This window comes from Camelus ferus, chromosome 17 (assembly GCF_009834535.1).
Source record: "Camelus ferus isolate YT-003-E chromosome 17, BCGSAC_Cfer_1.0, whole genome shotgun sequence".
Classification (NCBI taxonomy): Eukaryota; Metazoa; Chordata; class Mammalia; order Artiodactyla; family Camelidae; genus Camelus; species Camelus ferus.
Window position 1 is genome coordinate 25,491,548 of NC_045712.1, and position 16,832 is coordinate 25,508,379.

At 56.5% G+C, this 16,832-nt stretch overlaps 3 protein-coding genes across 8 annotated transcripts in view; 2 read left to right on the forward strand and 1 right to left on the reverse strand.

The window, feature by feature from the left end:
* The first annotated feature begins 168 nt into the window (after window positions 1–168).
* GMPPB (GDP-mannose pyrophosphorylase B) lies at window positions 169–2,680 on the forward strand. The gene is made up of 10 exons (XM_032458504.1): window positions 169–335; window positions 455–588; window positions 713–793; window positions 884–932; window positions 1,069–1,211; window positions 1,423–1,581; window positions 1,665–1,743; window positions 1,818–1,945; window positions 2,029–2,211; window positions 2,297–2,680. The coding sequence occupies exons 2-10, from the start codon at window positions 460–462 to the stop codon at window positions 2,426–2,428; spliced, it is 1,083 nt and encodes a 360-aa protein (XP_032314395.1). The 5' UTR covers window positions 169–335; window positions 455–459; the 3' UTR covers window positions 2,429–2,680.
* Window positions 2,650–16,832, reverse strand: part of RNF123 (ring finger protein 123) — a 29,901-nt gene continuing 15,718 nt past the window's right edge. For 5 of the 6 annotated variants that reach the window (XM_014563679.2, XM_032458494.1, XM_032458492.1 and 2 more), the window contains exons 25-39: window positions 16,521–16,604; window positions 15,673–15,780; window positions 11,113–11,290; window positions 10,175–10,249; window positions 9,938–10,025; window positions 9,752–9,839; window positions 9,567–9,651; window positions 8,084–8,223; window positions 7,788–7,976; window positions 7,623–7,698; window positions 7,306–7,390; window positions 3,530–3,672; window positions 3,286–3,380; window positions 3,075–3,160; window positions 2,650–2,991 (exon numbers count right to left, since the gene is read on the reverse strand). In XM_014563679.2, coding sequence (XP_014419165.2) covers window positions 2,871–2,991; window positions 3,075–3,160; window positions 3,286–3,380; window positions 3,530–3,672; window positions 7,306–7,390; window positions 7,623–7,698; window positions 7,788–7,976; window positions 8,084–8,223; window positions 9,567–9,651; window positions 9,752–9,839; window positions 9,938–10,025; window positions 10,175–10,249; window positions 11,113–11,290; window positions 15,673–15,780; window positions 16,521–16,604 — 1,641 coding nt within the window. In that variant the 3' untranslated portion in view covers window positions 2,650–2,870. The remainder of the gene's footprint in view (window positions 2,992–3,074; window positions 3,161–3,285; window positions 3,381–3,529; window positions 3,673–7,305; window positions 7,391–7,622; window positions 7,699–7,787; window positions 7,977–8,083; window positions 8,224–9,566; window positions 9,652–9,751; window positions 9,840–9,937; window positions 10,026–10,174; window positions 10,250–11,112; window positions 11,291–15,672; window positions 15,781–16,520; window positions 16,605–16,832) is intronic. The other variant, XM_032458493.1, reaches the window with a different exon arrangement.
* Window positions 4,305–6,965, forward strand: AMIGO3 (adhesion molecule with Ig like domain 3). The gene has a single exon (XM_006174164.3). It carries the CDS (start codon window positions 4,440–4,442, stop codon window positions 5,964–5,966), a length of 1,527 nt encoding a protein of 508 aa, XP_006174226.2. The 5' UTR covers window positions 4,305–4,439; the 3' UTR covers window positions 5,967–6,965.

A 16,832-nucleotide genomic window follows, 5' to 3' on the forward strand; every position in this document is an offset into this window, starting at 1 on the left:
GAAGCCTCGCCCTTGGCGCCAGCTCCGCCTTTGGATCCGCCAATGGCCGGCTGACCCGCGGGTCCGGGTCTCGGTCCCCATGGCAGCCCGGCGCGCTCAGTTCTCATTGGCTGCGTCTGCCTGAGCGCCGCGCCCCGGCGTTCCGACGCCGACGGCCGTGCCACGTACGCGGCGGCTGATTGGCCCGCCCTGGCTCACGTCACTGCCCGCACGGGTCAGGCCCTAGTTCCGGGCCCGCCACTCTCCGTCTGGCGTCTCGCGTCCTGGTTCGCGGTGGCCCTGGCTCCAGCTCCGTCGTCAGCGCGGAGTGAGCGAACAGGGTAGAACCCGAGTCGGTCAGTTTGGTGGGTGAAGGGCACAGGGCTGGGCACGGCGGCGGGAGTGTGCGGCAGGGGTCAGCCAGGCGGGCCGCGGACACCTCGGAGCCCGGGACTTACTCTCCGGCCGCCTGCAGGCGCAATGAAGGCACTGATCTTGGTGGGCGGCTATGGGACGCGCCTGCGGCCGCTGACGCTAAGCATCCCGAAGCCGCTGGTGGATTTCTGCAATAAGCCCATCTTACTGCACCAAGTGGAGGCGCTGGCCGCGGTAAGGCCCGGGGCTGGGGCCTTGGTAGGACCTGGGGGATGAGGGACGGCCAGAGACTAGGGGTCCGGGATGCCTGTGCCTTCGGCTGAGCCTGCCTTGTGGCCGGCGCTTTTCTGTCCCACAGGCAGGCGTGGACCACGTGATTTTGGCTGTGAGTTATATGTCTCAGGTGCTGGAGAAAGAAATGAAGGCTCAGGAGCAAAGGGTGAGTCACACTTTAGGTTCTCTCCCTTGGTCCCCACTCAGCTTCCCACCTTGGTGGGAGGAAACCTGACTGGGGCCTTCTCCCTTCCAGCTAGGAATCCGAATCTCCATGTCCCATGAAGAGGAGCCTTTGGGAACAGGTCAGTAGGATAGGAAGGTCCCTTGGGGAGGGCTTAAGAGTCAGGGAAGGGGCAAGACTCAACCTGGATGAGGCCTGCCAAGCCTGATTCAGGACCTCAGATCCCAAAATGATGGTGACCCGCCCCCCTCCCCCAGCTGGGCCCCTGGCACTGGCCCGTGACCTGCTCTCTGAGACTGCAGACCCTTTCTTCGTCCTCAACAGTGACGTGATCTGCGACTTTCCCTTCCAAGCCATGATGCAGTTCCACCGGCACCATGGCCAGGAGGGCTCTATTGTGGTAAGGGAGCGAGTCTTTCCTCTCCGATATTCCTGCCCTCCATGCCCAGCCTCTCACTCCTAGCCCTGAACTGCTCCCGTGATGTTGTGGCTGCAGAGATGAGCAGTATATGTGCCTGTAAGCTCTTGGGGCACAGCCCCTGAGATTTAAGACAGCATGTATATCAAGACTCAGGAACACTGGGCTAGGCTTGAGGTCCCCCCGCACTCAGGTGACCAAAGTGGAAGAACCCTCTAAGTACGGTGTGGTGGTGTGTGAGGCTGACACAGGCCGAATTCACCGGTTCGTGGAGAAGCCGCAGGTGTTTGTGTCCAACAAGATCAATGCAGGAATGTACATCCTGAGCCCTGCAGTGCTGCGCCGCATCCAGGTGTGTAGAAGCCAGCTGAGTGGGCTCGGGCAGGGCAGGCCACCACTGCCACGACCTTGCTCATGAGCTGCCCACTCCCACAGCTGCAGCCTACGTCCATTGAGAAGGAGATCTTCCCCGTCATGGCCAAGGAGGGGCAGCTCTATGCCATGGAGTTGCAGGGTGAGGCAGGGAGGCCACAGGGTGGGGGTGGTCTGTGGCTGGCCTGAGCCCCCTGATGCATTCTCTCCCTACAGGCTTCTGGATGGACATTGGGCAGCCCAAGGATTTCCTCACTGGCATGTGCCTCTTCCTACAGTCACTGCGACAGAAGCAGCCTGAGCAACTGTGCTCAGGCCCTGGCATAGTGGGCAACGTGCTGGTGGTGAGGCCCATGCCCAGCCCATCATCAACCCCTTCAGTCTTGGGGAACAAATGGCCCACTTTTGTTTTCCCCACTGTTCTCAGGACCCCAGTGCCCGCATTGGCAAGAACTGCAGCATCGGCCCCAACGTGAGCCTGGGTCCTGGTGTGGTGGTGGAGGATGGCGTGTGTATCCGGCGGTGCACAGTGCTGCGAGATGCCCACATCCGTTCCCACTCCTGGCTAGAGTCCTGCATCGTAGGCTGGCGCTGCCGTGTGGGCCAGTGGGTAAGCCTCTGGGCTGGGCCAGGTGGGGAGAGTGGCAGGGAATGCCCCTGCCTCACTGACAAGGCCTGCCCCCTCCCCCCCCGAGGTGCGTATGGAGAACGTGACCGTGCTGGGCGAGGACGTCATAGTTAACGACGAGCTCTACCTCAACGGGGCCAGTGTGCTGCCCCACAAGTCTATTGGCGAGTCAGTGCCGGAGCCTCGCATCATCATGTGAGGGGATGCCTTGGGGCTAGCTGAGCTCCCATTTCCCTCCTGGCAAGGGGAGCACTGGCTCGACCCATCAGAAGGCCCTGGACTCATTGCCATTTGGCTGGGGAGGACTGGATGAGGATGAAACTGTTGTACACCTGCCTCCTGCAGTGGACATACTCTGGCAGGATCCTTGTTGGGCACACCCCACAAAGCCCACTCCCTCAAGGAGGGCCAAGGCAGGACTGTATGTAATAATAATTTAATGCTCACTGTGGCCCTGACTGAAAGTCGAGCTCAGGCACAATTAGGGCATGGCTGGGCTCCCGCCAACGAAGTTACACACAGGCAAGGAGGTTGGATGTGGGGCTGGTGGGTGGAGGACAGGGCAAGGGGAGCTCATAAATAGGGCCCAGCCTGGGTTTGGGTTCAAGGGTGGGGACTCCTGCTGTGAGGGCCAGGCAGGCCTAGGCAGCCGAGGAAGTGGCACTTGTGTTGGCTGCTTTCTCCCAGTCCTCTACGGACACGATGGTGGCTTTGCAGAAAAAGCAATCCTTGTTGTTCATCAGGTGCTGGTTGATGCAGGCTCTACAACAGGGGATGGCATGTGGGCGGCCTGTGTGTCCCTGCTGTTCCCTGCCCAACCTCCTGTGCCTGTGGGGCCCACTTACTTGCAAGACTTGTGGCCACAAGGCTGGAACACAGCAGAAATGGGGTGAGCATAGCAGATGGGGCAGAGATCTTCCTCACTGGTGGGCTGCAGGGAGCAGAGTACAGGGTGGGCTGGAGTTGGATGCCCAGACAAATCGACATATACTGTGCACACAATTGTGCTGATAAGTATTTGGGTGGTGTGGACCCACATGCTGTGGCTTCACTCACCAGGGAGGCAGCTGCTGCCTGGGCAGATGCAGAGGTCAGGTGTGCCAGCATCTGTTCCACTAGGGCCAGCTCCTCCACACTAATGTAATCTGTGTCTGGGGAGTGGTAGGAGGTATCAGGCCAAATGTGGCCTGAGAACCCAGTGCCTCTTGAATACTCCCAGCTTGGGAATTTGTTCTTAAGACTGCCGACCTGGCCCAGCCCCAAATCCCTCTCTCCCCTGACCCACCCCCAGCCCACTCACAGCTCTGTAGGGAGAAGCGCTTCCGGTCAGGGGCAGGCAGGGCAGTGCCAGGGGCCGGAGGCTCTGGCTGCCCCAGGAGATAGCATATAGAGCGGAGCTGGAAGCAGGGATCAGCCAGGAGCACTGATGTGGATCGCTCTCTCCTAAGTGGGAGAGGGTGCCAAGGGTAGTCAGAAGGCTGCGCCTGTCTTGAAATCAATGTCTATTGAAGAGGTGGGGTGGTGTGACAATCCAACCCACTTGCATTATTGACCCCTTCACTTCACCCCATCCCTAGACTTCTCAGCAGTCCCCCTCAACTAAGTCCAAAATCCCCATAAGACCCACATAGCCAAGGTACCAGTTTTAAGGAGGCTCAGGGTAAATTGTGATATTCCACCTATCCCCCTAATATATAACTCCTCAAAGAAAACACATTAGCAGCTTAAAACTATGCTTCCCAGGTTTCCCCTTCTCTTCTGGGAGATGAGTGCTCTGGAAAGCTGCAGGCCAAGTGCAGGCTGAGGCGTTGGGGGACAGACTCGTGCCCCCTCTGGCGGCCACGCGGGGTCAGTGATCGCCAGGGGGCGTGGCTGCCCCGCCCCCTCAGTGAGAGCCAATGGGAGCCTGAGGCCCCGCCTCCTGAGCAATCGCCTCCCAGAAAGTATTTAGAAGCTGAGCCTTCAGGAGGGCGCTCGGAGAGAGCTGGGAAAAGCGGAGGAGGAAATACTGAGCAGAGCGTGGCCTTAGCTCGCAACTACAAACCTGGAACCAGGGAGCGGGAGCAGCCGGCCTCGTGGGGCGGAGCCCGCACCCTGCCTCTCCAGCCATCAGTCATTTAGCGCCCAGCACGTCGAGCCAGAGAAGTGGGTGAGTCTCAGATCTGCGTCCTAAGCGGAGCTGCCTTGTCCCACCCCTGGTAGTGGCAGCCATGGCCCGGCTAGTGCTGCAGGGCACACTGCTGTGCATGCTGCGCATCGGGTTAGGCATCCCGGACTCCGAGGGCTTCTTGCCCCCTGGGCCCCATAATTGCCCCTACAAATGTGTCTGCACTGCCGACCTGCTGAGCTGCACCGGCCTGGGGCTGCAGGATGTGCCGGTTGCATTACCAGTCACGGCTGCAGACCTCGACCTAAGCCACAATGCGCTCCAGCACCTGCGCCCTGGCTGGTTGGCGCCCCTCTCCCGGCTGCGTGCCCTGCGTTTAAATCACAATGAGCTGAACGTGCTCGGTCGTGGAGTCTTCAACAATGCCAGCGGCCTCCGGCTGCTTGATTTATCATCTAATGCCCTGCGGGCTCTTGGCCGCCACGACCTCGATGGGCTAGGGGCACTGGAGATGCTGCTGCTGTTCAATAACCACCTGGCACACTTGGACGAGCATGCCTTCCACGGCCTGCGTGCGCTCAGTCGTCTCTATCTGGGCTGCAACCAACTCGCATCCTTCTCTTTCCACCATCTGCACGGTCTGGGTGCCACCCACCTACTTACTCTGGATCTCTCCTCCAACCGCCTGGGACGCATCTCCATACCTGACCTGGCTGCATTGCCAGCCTTTCTCAAGAACGGCCTTTACTTGCACAACAACCCATTACCCTGTGACTGCCACCTCTACCACCTGCTTCAGCGCTGGCACCAGCGGGGACTAAATGCTGTGAGTGACTTCACACGCGAGTACACGTGCCTGGCCTTCAAAGTGCCCACATCCCGCGTGCGCTTCTTTGAGCACAGCCGTGTCTTTGAGAACTGCTCAGCTGCCATGGCTCTGGGTCTAGAGCAGCCTGAAGAGCAGCTGCATGTGCAGGTGGGACGGTCCCTGAGGCTACACTGTAACACCAGTGCCCCAGCCATGCGCATTGCCTGGGTCTCGCCGCAGCATGAGCTGCTCGTGGCACCAGGATCTCGCGACGGCAGCATTGCAGTGCTGGCTGATGGCACCTTGGCCATTGGCAACGTGCAGACAAGGCACCAGGGTGTCTTCGTGTGCCTGGCGACCGGGCCCCGCCTGCATCACAACCAGACACACGAGTACAACGTGAGCGTGCACTTCCCACACCCTGAGCCTGAGGCTTTCAACACAGGCTTCACCACACTGCTGGGCTGTGCCGTAGGCCTGGTGCTCGTGCTGCTCTACCTATTCGCACCGCCCTGCCCTGGCTGCCGCCGCTGCTACCATCACACCTGCCACTGCCGCCGCTGGCCCCGAACACCCAGCCCACTCCAGGAGCTGAGCGCACAGTCCTCAGTGCTCAGCACCACGCCACCCAACGCATCCAGCCGCAAGGCCAGTGTCCACAAGCATGTGGTCTTTCTGGAGCCTGGCAGGAGGGGCCTCAATGGTCGTGTGCAGCTGGCAGTAGCTGAGGATTTCGACCTCTACAATCCCGTGGGCCTGCGACTCCAGGCTGGCTCTGAGTCTGCTAGCTCCACAGGCTCCGAGGGTCTGGTGATGACCTAGGCTGCCAAGGGCCCCCATCCAGGCCACCGCCTGCCCGCTGCTTGCCCTGTTCCTTGCTGCTGCCTAGAAAACTGCCAGATGCTGGTAGAAGCACTGGGCTTGGTCCTCCAGCCCCGATGTGGGCCTCAACATCAACCACAGTGACCCCACTCACTGGTACAGGGGTTGGGTTCCCCCGCCTCTCTCCTGCTCCACCCCAGCACAGGACCTAAAGGCCCCAGGCCATACCAGGGCCTGCTTGTGCCCACATTCCTTGGGACCTCCTGGCCAAATGTCCCATGAAGATTGGAACTGAGGCCCATCTGGAGGAACCCTTGCATTAGAGCCCCAGGTCCACTCTCAGGGGCTAAGGCAGCCCTCAAGGAGTGGCGGTAAAGGACTGAATCATAACCGCTTTCCCCTTTCCAAGCGGATGGGAAGGGAATGGCCCACGGGGAACAAGGAGGAGGACCTCAAAGGAAGACGTAGCCCCCACCCTCAGAGTGGAAGGAGGAATTATAAGCCCTCCTTCTGGTGAAATACAACTCCCCATGCACCAACATCCAACCTACTTTAAGCATCACAAGTCCATCCAGAGTCTGGTGGGCAGGCATGAAACAGGCAAGGCTCCTCAAGAGACCCTCAGGGGCATCCACAGGCCACTCTGAGGGCAGAGCCTCTCCCATGGGCTCACAGGACAGCAGTAAGGGGCACCAGGGCCTGTGCCCCTAGCTTTTCAGCAGTAAAAAGCCTGCTGAGCACAGCCAAGATGGGAGGGCCGAGCCGGAACTCGCTGTCCCTCGAGAGTAGAATCCTCTTAAGGGCTGGCACTGGTCTCGGCCTAATGGCTGAAGCAGTGCCCTGGCTTCATATGCATCTCACCACTCCCACTGCAGGGAGGCAGGGAAGGGGGGGTCTGGGAACCCCTCCTGAGTGGGGGGCCCCTACAAGTGTCCTCGATCCAGTTACTGTGGAGTTTCTTAATAAAGGTAGTATATGCTCGTTGCTGGAGCCTTCAGACGCAGGTTAACGGTGTGTGTGCTCCTAATCCCAGCAGTGCCGTCCTAGACATCGCAGGATGGCACCCCGCCCCTACCATAGAGCCTTGGTTCCCCTGCCCCTGCCTGAGGCATAGCCACAGCCAGCAGCTCTGACCATGACCAGAGCACCCTGCTCTGCTGAAGTCCTGGCTTCTACTTAGAGCTGCTGCTGCTGTTGCACTGCCTTTCCTCCACCCTCAGACCTGATACTAAGGTCCCTGTGAGAGACAAGGAAACTGAGCTTTGGAGAGGCACTGCCCAGCCCCCTCCCCATCAGACAAGCCCAGCTCCCACAGGGGCCCCCAGTCCCCAACACTCACCCTGAGGCTGGGCCGTGCACCAGAAGCCGCACCAGGATGCCTGTCACTGCCACCAGAATAGGGTAGTGGTCCACGCTCTCTAGGCCTAAGAAGGGAAGGAAGGGGATGAGCTACGCATGCGCTCCTGCTGTAGGGGCTCCACCCCTGCCTGGCTGACGTCATCCATGCCTCCCACTGTCTTCCCCACAGAAGGGTGAGCTAGGCTGGGGGTGCCAAGCCTGACTGTCCCTGTACAGACTGTAGAATCAGGCAGCACTGCTCCTGGCAGAGAAACCAAGGCCTGTGGTGTGCTGGGTGCCGGGCATCTAGGTCCTCACCAGGCAGCCGCAGGGTGACTACACGATCAAATAGGTTCCTCTCAGCTGTCACCCGGTTCAGCACCTGATTCAGCAGCTGTGAGGGCAGGAACCCATTGGTGGATAGGTGGGCTTACAATTGGGGTGTCCCCAGGGTGCCAACCCTCCTTGCCCAGATGGACATACCTGTGCAAGACGCCGCAGTAGCATCTCAGAGGTGGGCCGGGCCCAGTCGAGGAATATCTCAGGCACCAGCGTGATGGTCATCTCTAAGACCCGCAGCAGGCTAACTGAGAGGTCAAAGCAGGTGGCACATACCTTGAGCTGCCGGCTGTCCACAAAGTTGCGCTCCAGGCGTTCAGCAGCCTGCTGGATCTGAGCCGCCAACAGAGAGATGGGCAGCAGTCAGTGGCCTGGCCATACCACAGGTCATGCCTCATCCTCTGCAGTTCCCTCACCCATGAGGTCGCCCCATGACCCACCTCCTGGATCATGCCGATGAACTCAGAGAAGGCCCAGTTGAGCTGGTTGAGGACACTGTTGAGGAAGCTGGGTGCCACGTCGGGACCCTCCCGCAGCAGGTCTGCCATGTGCTGCTGTAGCAGGGTGGAGGGGCAGGGCTCTGGGAGACGCGGGGAAGAGGAGCATCAGGGACTCCAGTCAGTGGCCCCTGCTTTTCTGCCTGTGCCCTCACTCACTGGGCTGTTGGTGTAAGGGCAAAGAGGCTCCCTGGGAATGCTCAGGTCATGATGGCAGGGGGACAGGGTGCAGTACCACCTGGGGGTTAGGTCTAAATCTGTCCCCTCCCTCTGCTGAGCAAACCGCAGGCTGCAGTTGTTCCCAGCACTACCCCGACCCGGTTCTAGAACAGCCTCCTAGCCCCAACCCGATCCCCAGCAAGTTCTCAGTAACATGCCCTTCAGGAGAGGGCTAGACTTAGACAGAGTAACCTAGACTCCTCCACTCCTATCAAGGCCATTTCTCCCAAGAGCCTAATCGGAGCCGTGCCATCCTCCACTGTCCTCTGCTGCCCTTGGCCTGGCCTTGGCACATGGCCAAAGTGGTGGGTGCCAAGTCTGAGCTGACAGGCGGCAGTAACCAGAGCCCTCAGCTGCACCCAGGCTGGGTATACCTCCCCCGCGCTAATCAATAGTTCCTGCAGCAGCAGGATGTGAATCTGGCCCCACTGCTGCTCTCCATGTGCAGCACAGGCCCACCCTGGAGGCAGGATCCTGACAACCAGCAAGGACTTGCTTTGTGACTTTGCACAAGGCACTCAGGCTCTAGGGACCCCTTTGGTCCTAAACACTGCCCACAAGGGCAGAACCATCCATGTGGGCCAAGGAGAACCATTGTAGGGTGAGTACAGCAGGTGGCAGGCAGACTCTGCAAGCAGGACAGCCTGAGACTCGGGGCTGGGCCTAGTGAGGGTCCTCAGGCTCACAGGGCTTTGCAGCGCCACAGGCACAGGACAGAATGCAGCCTTTGCTCCCAACCAAAGGCTCCTTCCTCCAGGAAGCTCCATGGACACCCTGTGGGGCCCTGGCCAACCCCTAGCTTATGCCTCTGCCTTGACTCAGGTATCCAGGGCCTGGCACCAGCAGATAGAAATGAAGGGGCAGAACATGGTGTTGGGACAAGGCTAGAGATCAGGGAGCTGGCTCAGAGGGCAAAGGACAGTGTCCTCACTTTGCATAAGCTGCCAGCAGCCTGGGAAGATGCTGCCCCTTTTCACTGTGACCCATGCAGAGTGTTCAGGATCAAAGGGCACATGTGGAACTGGAGAGTAAGGGAACTTGAGTGTCCTTGCACTGAGAAGAAGCAGGGAAACAGAAACCACATGGGACAGACAGGGAGTTTGGACCCAACATCAGTCCAGGACTAGGGCTGGAGGAAGTGGGAAAAGTCTGAGAGAAACTTAGAGCAGTGGGCAAGGGCCCCCAGCCTGTAAAACTGGATACTCACTCTGGAGGCTGGGTAAATTGGCATCCTCAGGTTTGGTTTTCAGCAGGTGTGGCAACCGAGTATAGCGGTACCCGAACCCACAGCCCTAGGGGTGGGGTCAGTGGGAGGTCAGTGGGGCAGGGCAGGGCACCCCTCCCTCATCCCCACCAGCCAGTTACAGCCACCCCGCCTCCAGCCAGGCTTACCCTCCAGAGCCGCACCAGGATCCAGTTGGTCTGGGCCCAGGGCCGCTGCTCATAGGGAGCCAGGAGGCTCCTCACCATGGCGATGCGCCTGCAAGGGCAAGGGGTGGTCGGGCACGTGGTAAGGCTGGGCATGGTGCTGTGCAGGCCAGAGTGCATGCCCCCCCCTGCCCCTGGGCCCCAACTCACTGCTCCTCAGGGATCCGCTCCACAGCCCGCAGGGAGTTTGGGTAGCACACATAGCTGGCCAGGGCCTGCATCAGTGAATCACGGATGTCTGCCAGAACAGGCCATGCCTCAGCAGGACCAGGCATGAGCCCTGGTCCCCATGCATCACTCCTACCTGGCTGGCATTCTACACAGAAAATAGCCAGCCAGAGGTGCCACCCCATCCCCATCCCCCGAGCCCTCTGTAGGGCACCTCACCAGTACCCACGATGCGTGTGTCAGCAAAGTGTTTGGCAAGGATGGCAGCCAGGCGGGTCAGGGTCTCTTCGTAGCCTGCAGAGTTGGGTAGTAGGAGCAGCTGACTAGGAGTATAGATTCCAGGGGCAGGCACATCCCTTGGTGGGTTGGCTTGGGTAGCAGGTCCAGAGCTGGCTCCAAGGGCCAGTATGAGCCTAAGCCAGCATCTGAGGACCTCAGGCAGGGCATTCACTAACAGCTGGCGAGATGCTAAGCCACAGACTCACTACAGGGGTTGGGCGGGTCCCAGTGGGAAGACAGGTTCTGGTAAGAGTTCTGCCCGGGCTCAAACCCACCTCAGCACACATATCTTGAGCAGTCAAAGCCCCTGGGGCACCCAGAGCTCTACCTCTTGAGAACAAAGCCTGCATCTAGGCCTAGGGCAGGGCAGGGGGCCTGACAGCTCCCAGCCTGATCCCGACATCAACTGCCAAGCCCAGCCTGGAATCAGTGGTCTGCAAGAAGCCCAGACTCCTACGTGGCCACCAGCAGGGCTGCCCACCCCTTGCTGTGATCTGCCTGGGATGCCACACCCCATGGCCAGTGCCAGGGCGGCAGGATGAGAGGCCAGCTGGCTCCTGGGCCCCAGCAGCACCAAGAAGGAAGTGAAAGCCAGGGCAGGGCGGGTTGACCCCACACCCTGTACTCCATTTTGTCTGTTTCCCTCCCAACACCAGGGAGGAGCTGTTGGTTGTGGCTGCTGGTCCTAGAGCAGGGCTCTCCACCCATTGGGACTTCTGCAAATTCTTACTTGATGCTGGGCAGGGCAGAGTAGGACTTGCCTCACCTCCTTCTCATAGGGATGTGTGCTGCTGGACCATGAAGGCTCAGCAAGGCTGTAAGGGCTCACTCCAAAGACCCCCTTTACTGCCCCCTCCCAGCCTGCGTGGCCCCATCACCTGGGAGCTCCTCCACGCTGTGCACGGGGCCAAAGTAATTCTTGAGGGCGCTGTAGCTGTTGATGGCCACGCTCAGGTAGAACTCAGGCATGAAGGCAAAGAGAGAACCCGTGTGGTCGCCATGCTCGATGGTCCGCAGGCAGACGCGCAGCAGCCAGTAGATGTCCTGCATCTTCTCCTGCGGGAGACACATGCACGCTGCTGGGCTGTTCACAGGAAGGGGCACGGGGCACGGTCCCGTCTGGGGATTAGGAAGGGCCTCCCAGGACTACGACATGAGAACTGAGAACTGGATTTCCAGAAGTGGGAGCAGTGGCTCAGGCAGGGACGATCAAATACTGGTCTGGGCAGGCAAGAAGGGCCACCCAGTCTGGAGAGGGTAGCACTACAACCCAGACCAGAACTCTGATTTGCATTTTTTTTAAGGTACAGAAGGTTTTAAGTGAGAGAGTGTCATGTGATCAGAAGTCTGTGTCAGAACACTGCCCAGAGCAGAAGGGGCTGCAGGGGCAGGTGGGGACAAGGAGTGAGGAAGCAACAGCCTCATCCAAGCCCAAGACAGCAAGGGGACTGGATGGTCAGGAATGGGGATGCACCAGTGGGCTGTGGGGACAAGGGAATGGGCCCACATTTCTGGGGAGTGATGGGCCCTCCATGCAGGTCACAAGTACCAGAGGGGAAGCAAGCCTGGTGCAGGGCAGAGAGCATGTGGCTTAGGATGTGTGGAGCACGAGGTACCTAGTGATGTCCCCAAAGAGGTAGTGTTGAGGAGGCAGGTAGAAACTTGGTCTGGAGCTCAGAGAAGGTCGTGGGAGGGCCAAAGGCAGCGTGACTGCTAGTGGACCAGAGGCCACAGAAAGCAGACAAAATCTGCCAAGGGCCCTGTTCCTCACAATATAGGTTCCAGACAGTCTACTGGGATCCCACAGAAGGGCCCAGAAGGGGTCACCAACCAGAACCAACCAACCCTAGGCCCCAGCCCAGACTCACAACACCCACATCTCTTGGAGTGGAGCCGGAGCATTGGGACCTTCCACCAGCTCTCTGCTGTGCTCTCAAACCTGAGAACCCATGGAGATGTAATCAAGAAGTCAGAGGGTGGGCCTGGGAGTACACATAGGAAGTGAGCCAGAAGGCCTGCGGGGAGCCGGCGCCAGAGAAGACCAAGTCTGGGGATGACAATGGCACTGATGCAGCCAAGGGACCACTGAAATGGGAGAGGAGACGTGTCTGCAAAGGGAGAGGGGTGAGTGCGATAGAGACCTCGTAAGATTATTTCAGAGCAGAGGATCCTGAGCTGGGCCAAGAGTGAAGGGAAGATAAGGAAGCTAAAACACAGAGAAGGAAGGAGAGAGTGGCAGCTGTTAAGCAGATGTGACATCAGGGAAAGGCGTCGTGGGCTTTTCTTTCACTAATGGGAGAAACGAATGAACAGGAGGCATGCACTGATAGCACTGAGGATGCAGAAGAAACAAAGGCAGTTCAGGGTAATTAAGGCTGTTACTACCAAAAGTGCACAATCAACATACTCAACGGTGAAAGACTTTCCCCTCAGAGCAAGAACAAGACAAGAACGTCTGCTTTCACCACTTCTATTCAACTTGGTATTGGAAGTTCTAACCAGAATTAGGCAAGAAAAAGTAATAAAAGGGAGGGAGGGAGTAAAATTATCTGTTTGCAGATGACATGATCATGTAGAAGACCCTAAAGACGCCACCAAAAAACTGTTAGAATAAAGGAATTCAGAAAATTTGCAGGATACAAAACCAGCAAATCAACTGTGTTTCTACATACAAGCAATGAACAATCCAAAAAAGAAATTGAGAAAATGATTCTATTTACATTAGTATCAAAAAGAATTAAACAGATGTGAATTTAACCAAGGAGGCGAAACACTTGTACACTGAAAATTACAAAATGTTGTTCAAAGAAATGCAAAAAGGCACAAACAAGTGGAAAGACATCTTGTGTTCATGGACTAGAAGACTTAATATTGTTAGATGTTAATACTACCCAAAGTAATTTGCAGTTTTAATGCAATTGCTATGAAAATCCCAATGGCTTTTTTTTTGGCAAAAAGAGAAAAATTCTATTCTAAAATTCATATCCAATTTATATCTCAAGGGACTCCAAACAGACAAAACAATCTTGAAATAGGACCAAATTGCAGATCTTATACTTCCTGATTTCAAAACTTATTGCAAAGCTACAATAAATCAAAACAGTGTGGTACTGGCATAAACACATACATATAGACCAATGGAGTAGACAGGCCCCCCAAACAACCCTCACACACATGTTCAGATGATTTTTGACAATGGTGCCAAGGTCGTTCAATGGAGAAAGGACAGTCTATTCAATAAAGGGTGCTAGGAAAACTGGATAGCCACAAGCAAAAGAATGGCATTGTACCATACCTCACATCACATACAAAAATTAACTTGAAATAGATCAAAGACAAACTTAAAAACTATAGAACTCTTAGAAGAAAACACAAGAGAAAAGCTTCAGGACCTTGATTTCTTGGATACAACAACAAAAACAAGGCAAGGAAAGAAAACAGATAAATGGACTTCATCAAAATTTAAAAATATGCATCAAAATTTTAAAAGTGCATCAAGTGACATAATCAACAGGGTGAAAAGGTGACCCCAAAAATGGGAGAAAAATATTTGTAAATCATAATCTGATAAGGGGTTAATATCCAGAATATATAAATAAAAAACAACCAAATAATAAAACAGCAAATGGACTTGAATACATTTTTCTCTAAAGAAAGATATACAAATGGCCAATAAGCACATAAAAACATCCTCAGTATCACTATCATTAGGGAAATGCAGATTGAAACCACAATGAGACACCACTTCACACAAATTAGGATGACTATTATAAAAAATAAAAATTATAGTACCAGGTGTTGGCAAGGATGGGAAGAAATTAGAACCGTGTGCCCTACTGTAGGGAATGGTGCAGTCCTATGGAAAATAATGTGGCAGTTCCTCAAAAAACTAAAAATAGAATTACCATATGATCCAGCAATTCTGCTTCTGGATATAAACCCAAAAGAATTGAAAACAAGATGTTGAATAGGTATTTGCACACCCATGTTCATAGCAGCATTATTCACAATAGCTCAAAGGTGGAAGCAACCCAAGTATCCACAGATGGACGAACAAAACGGGGTCCATACATACAATGGAATAGTAGCCTTAAAAAGGAATGAAATCCTGACACGGGCTACAATGCAGGTGAATCATGAGAACATTATGCTAGGTGAAATAAGCCAGTGAAAAAGATTCCACTTATAGATGAGGTACCTAGAGTAGTTAGATTCATAGAGACAGAAAGCAGAATGGTGGTTCTCTTCAGGGACTGAGGTGGGCGGCGGGGGGATGGGGAGGTAGTGGGGAGAAGTTTCAGTCCTGGGAGATGAAGGTTGCATGGCCATGTGAATATACTTAACACTACTGAACTGTACATTTGAAACAATTAAGACAGTAAATTACATATTGTATTCCACAGTTTGAAAAAATGGTTAAAGTGGTAAATTTTATGTTATGTACGTTTTACCACAATTTAAAAGGAAGATGATCTAGAGATGGGAGGATGAGGTTCCTAAGAAGACGGTGTGGGAGGAGGCAGCAAGACTGCCTTGGGAGGTGGACAGGCAGGAAGTCCCGGCGGTGGGGAGGAGAGGAAGTTCCCTGACAGTGACCATCTTGGTGAGGCTGGAGCAAGGTGGTCTGCGGCAAGAGGGAACAGAGGGGTCAAAGGTGGAGGAGGTCTGTGTTGGGCAGATGCCACCAGGGGAAAGAGCAAGTAGAGGTGGCGAGGGAGAGATGAGACCAAAGGCCTTGATCACCCAGTTATGGGGGAGGGGCATGCCCAAGAAGGTGGACAGATGCCCTGATGAGGGCACCTGGGACGTCCCAGGGTGCTCACTAGTTGAGGCAGGTGGGGACATGAAACAAGTCTGGTGGGTTAGGGCCTAGGGGGGTCAAAATGTGGTCACAGAGGGACCACACCACCTATCCGTCTGCCACTCAAGGCTGACTGCCCTGGGAGAGCAGACTCCGCTTTCTGATTTGCTATTGAGCATCCCTAGTGTCAAGATGGCACCTGGCATTGTCCGGGCTCTGGGCACGTTATTAAATGAACAAGTGAGTGAATGAGTGAGGAGGGACAGGCCAGTGGCCTCAGGAGTGGGAGAGGAGCCAGAGAAAAGCAGATGCAGAGAGTGACGGTGAGGCTGGGGAGAGGCCACAGAACCCCTGATGCACTGGGAGAGGAGGAGCAGCGCAGGAGGGGAGGCAGGAAGACAGACTGTTCCTCGTAGGGAACCACATGGGGAACTGGGGTTTAAAAATGGCATCTGCTTAAGTTTATGGGACATGAAAAGTTCAGGGGATGTGGCAATGGGAGAGGCAAGGAGAGGCGTGCACGTGCCAGAGGCCTGAGAGGGCAGGGAACATCGAGGGGCCGCACAACCCGCACAATCTGACTAGTCCGTGGGCTCGGGGAGGGCAGCCGCTGCTGGTCAAGGCCACACCTGCTCACCTGGGAGTAGACGGTGGCGTGGACCCAGGCAAGACGGCGACTCAGGTGATCCAGCTTTTCTGAGAAGACTTTCTGGCTCTTGGTCAGCTCCGCCAGGATGTCTTTCCTCTGCCACCAAAGAAGGGAGGACAATCAGGACATGGCCCCATGCCCAGACCCAAGGCAGCCTTGCAGGGGCCCCGCTGGTACCCGGGGCAGGCCCGGCTCCACTCTTCAAAACCTCCTCGGCCTCTGACCTGCAGGTGAGCCCGAGCAAGACAGGGCACGGGTGCCTCTTAGAACGTGGAAGTGAGATGCGGCTGGGGGGTGTGAGCCGAGCCACTGAGTGGGACACTCCAGGGCTGCCCTGCTAGAACTGCGGCTCCGGCCAAGCCCAGGGCTCTGTGGACAAGTAGGGGCCAGGGGCTGCTAGGGAAGCCCAGAATGGGCACATTTGGCTCTGCCTGCCAGGTAGAAGAGCTACAGCCAAGGGGCTCCAGGGGAGTGGGGGAGGCAGGCCCTGCTTCCTGCTGACTCCGCAAGTGGCCGAGGAAGCACTCAGGGTCGAATCCATAATTGATGAGGAGAGTGACTCTGCGTCAGCACTTAGTAGCCTGGGGTGGGGACACTTAGCACAGACCAAGGCTGGCTAATGGGGCTCAGGTCGTGCCCAGCCCTGGTGCCAACCCCACTCTCACTGACATGGTCTGGCCAGGTTGTGGGTGCGGACGAGGAGAGTGGCTAGGAAACCCTTGAGGCAGGGGCAGGGCAGCAGATTTCCCTCACAGACTGCCCTGGGGACCACAAGCCAGCAAGCTGCCCTCTTCAACATCCCCCCCGACAAAGACCCACTTGCCCATCTACCTTACCCCCTTGGGGCACCGGCGGAGCTTGTCCTCCGTGTCCCTCAGAGCCACCGCGTACTCATTGACATCATCGGACACACCCACCATCTAAAGCACCAGATACCACATGTCTAGGGTGACCCTTGGACAGCTCATGCAGGTTTCTCCAGCCTGGACCCCTGCCCCACCAAACCCTCAACCTAAGGCCCAGGACAGCCCCCTCCCACAAAAGTCAACCAGGTCAGGCCCAAATGGCACTGGCAGAAACCAGTCATGCTGTGGCATATGCTTGTGTGCAGTCATACAGGCACCCGACACGTGTGCACATGTGCATCA

What these genes read in the sequence shown, in the direction of transcription:
- GMPPB (XM_032458504.1), top strand. Translation starts at nt 460, where the DNA reads ATGAAGGCACTGATCTTGGTGGGCGGCTATGGGACGCGCCTGCGGCCG. An exon ending in CAGTGCTGCGCCGCATCCAG is followed by an intron (nt 1,582 to 1,664) that starts GTGTGTAGAAGC and finishes CCACTCCCACAG; the next exon opens with CTGCAGCCTACGTCCATTGA. An exon ending in TAGTGGGCAACGTGCTGGTG is followed by an intron (nt 1,946 to 2,028) that starts GTGAGGCCCATG and finishes CACTGTTCTCAG; the next exon opens with GACCCCAGTGCCCGCATTGG.
- AMIGO3 (XM_006174164.3), top strand. Translation starts at nt 4,440, where the DNA reads ATGGCCCGGCTAGTGCTGCAGGGCACACTGCTGTGCATGCTGCGCATC.